Raw genomic sequence first — 2882 nt, forward strand, 5'->3', positions numbered from 1 at the left:
AGAGCGATCGGCCGATAAAAGAGTTCTCCGCATCGGAGAGCTCTTTATCACTCTACTCCCCCTCCGAAGAGCTCCCCCAGCGGCGATTCTCAGCAAATCGGGCCCGGTCATTTAGCCAGCGCACCCGATTCCTCAATAAATCATTCTCCGCCCGCAAGGCCGCAACCTCCCGATCCATGTCAATCTCCCGATCCATGTCAGGCACTGGTCAATACGCTGGTCAACATTGGCGACAGACTTTTTTTCTAATGAATGATGTATTGATGCCTCATGTTATGAAATATGGAATTTAATCACTTATGAAATGAAGAGTAATATTAGAATTTTCCATTTTGGTGATGTTATTGTTATTTGATTGCTGTCCAATTATTATTTTTAATTTTTATAAATATATAATAAAATATTAAAATATATTAGTATATTCGGCGTACCCGAAGGTACCCGCACCCGGCTTTTTTGGAAAATCACGTACCCACGTACCTGTGTCGTGTCGTACCCGCACCCCGTACCCATGCTTCATAGGTGGTTATAAAAGAAGTGTTGAAAATTGAAATCTTTGTGTCTTTTTAGTGACAGTGTTAATAGGAAAAGTTTGGGGATTAGTTTGATTGGTGGAGCAGCATGGTAATATGAAGCTCTCTTGGGTCGGTTCAAGCATATGTCTCACCACTGGCATGATGAAGGAAGACATGTCCCAGTTATTTTGTTTTATTTTTGCTTTAAAGTTTTCTGGTCCAGGGTATGCCCTGGCCAGCTTCTCTGATACTTTGAAAATATGTCAACTTTCAAAAAAAAAAAAAAAAAAACCTTACCTGTCATGCTACCTTCGGGCGGAAAATCCTCCTAAATCTCATCTCCTACCAATAGTCATGTGAAACATTCTTTAATCATTTATGTATGGTTTTGTTGTTGTGTGCTCGTCAGAAGCTTAGAAGCTTAGCAAAACTCATATTTATAAAATCTTCTAATATATGAAGCATTTTTTACTACCTTTCTAATAAAAATGTAGCCGGAGAGTTTGACAAAATATGACAAAATATCTTTGACAAGAGTTACTCAACCAGCTCCTTGATGGCTGTTAACTGGAAGGACTGTACAAACTGAATGTCTAAATGTGTGTTTAAAGTTGTTCTATAATCCCTTTTTTTTCAGTTAACGGCTCAATTATTTTGAGTGCCACTGTAATTTTGAAATGCACATATAAACACCCCTCAAAAGTAAGTAAAGATGTCCGAAATGGGTCTTCACTTCATGAATTTCTCCACTTATAGCTGAAGTAGTCTCAAGAAAATATGTGGCTTAAACGGAATGATCTGTCAATATTTTGTTCGTTTCCATGTGTTAAATTTCCTCGAATGTAACAATTCAAGTTCTCATGCAGATTGCACGGAACATCACCACCAATGAGTTAGCAAATGCCGCTCGTTATACATATCTTCGGGATCCGGAGGGGCGGTTCCGCAACCCTTATAATCATGGGTGCAACTCCATATTCTCTAGTATACGGAATGGACGCAGTCTTACCCGTTGAGTTGAGAATCCCCTCCCAGAGAGTGATGATGGAAGCCGGTTTGCCAGAATTTGAGTGGGCACAAGCCCGATACCAAGAACTGCACATGATTGACGAGAAGAGGCTGAAAGTTCTTTATCATGTCCAAAGATACCAACGTCTTGTTGAGAAGGCTTTCAAGAAGAAAGTTCGTATCCGTGATGTTAAGAAAGGAGACCTGGTCGTGAAATTCGATCGGGCACCGGTCTATGATCACAGGGGCAAGTTCAGGCCAAATTCGTTAGGTCCATTTATTGTTAACGAAGTCCTGTTTGGAAAAGCCGTCAGACTCCTCGATCAAAATGGTGAAACGTCAACAGAACCCATAAACCTTGATCAACTAAAGAAATATTACGCCTAGAACACCAGAAGGTCATCCTTGGCCGTTTGAGCTTCAAAACTAAAAATCCCTGAGTTTGAAAATTTTGTTAACAAACCCTTTAGAGCCTAAACAAAAATCAAATTTCTTTGTTAAAACTCAAAACAGGGGCATTTTGACCCGAACTACGTTTGGCCCGATCCCTTTCTACAGGGTACGTAGGCAGCCTGATCAATTCAGGTTCAGTCGACCTTTGAAAATAAAAATCATAACATCCCAATGGAGCGAACTACGCGGACCCGATCCTCATTCTTTGGAGGTACATAGGTAGTATGGCTAGTCCAGATCCGGTCGAAATCTTTGCACACTTAATAAAGTCCATTTCTTTCAAACCCTAGCCCTCCTAAAAAGTCCTTTTGGTGTGATCAGGAAAAGGTTTGTGGGTAAAAACAGAAAGAAAGAAAAAAAACGATGGAGTCTAAAGACCTGCTAGGCTGAAAACCCGAAAGGGCGGTCTAGGAAAAAATCAGGGTGCTAGCCTACTGGATTGAAAACTCGAAAGGGCAACCCAAGCAAAAATTAAGGTAGACGGTCCGCCAGGTTGAAAACCCAAAAGGGCGATCTGGTCAATGACAGTGACTTCGCATAAAGAACAGAACTTTAGAAAGCCGGCTAGACTTTTAGCTCAGTATTGGCATTATCCAAAGTCTGAGTAGTGCCAGCATGACTTGCTTTGGTATTCACCTAAGCTAGAGGCATTAAGACTAAACAATCTGTAAGCCCAATGGTTTCCACCTTGGCATTCCCATCTTATTTTGATGATTCCAATACACAAGTGATTTATGATCACTAATGTGTTTGATTGTCTAAGTTGTAGATCACATTGGTGCTAAGACAACATTGCTTGGATTGAGGCCAAGAAGATCTCATTGGACCACATCATGAAGGCCAAAGACATCGAAGTCCAAGACAAATGAAGACCTGAAGAGTCCATTGAAGATCAAAGTTATATTA

At 40.6% G+C, this 2882-nt stretch overlaps 1 protein-coding gene across 1 annotated transcript; it reads left to right on the top strand.

Annotated features, from left to right (window-relative positions):
• Window positions 1-1475: 1475 nt before the first annotated feature.
• On the top strand, window positions 1476-1910 carry LOC143850300 (uncharacterized). Its single transcript, XM_077359557.1, has one exon. The coding sequence runs from the start codon at window positions 1476-1478 to the stop codon at window positions 1908-1910; it is 435 nt and encodes a 144-aa protein (XP_077215672.1).
• The last annotated feature ends 972 nt before the right edge of the window (window positions 1911-2882 follow it).

Source organism: Tasmannia lanceolata, unplaced genomic scaffold, assembly GCF_043159265.1.
Source record: "Tasmannia lanceolata isolate RefF3 unplaced genomic scaffold, GAP_Taslan_0.1 ptg000018l, whole genome shotgun sequence".
Lineage (NCBI taxonomy): Eukaryota > Viridiplantae > Streptophyta > Magnoliopsida > Canellales > Winteraceae > Tasmannia > Tasmannia lanceolata.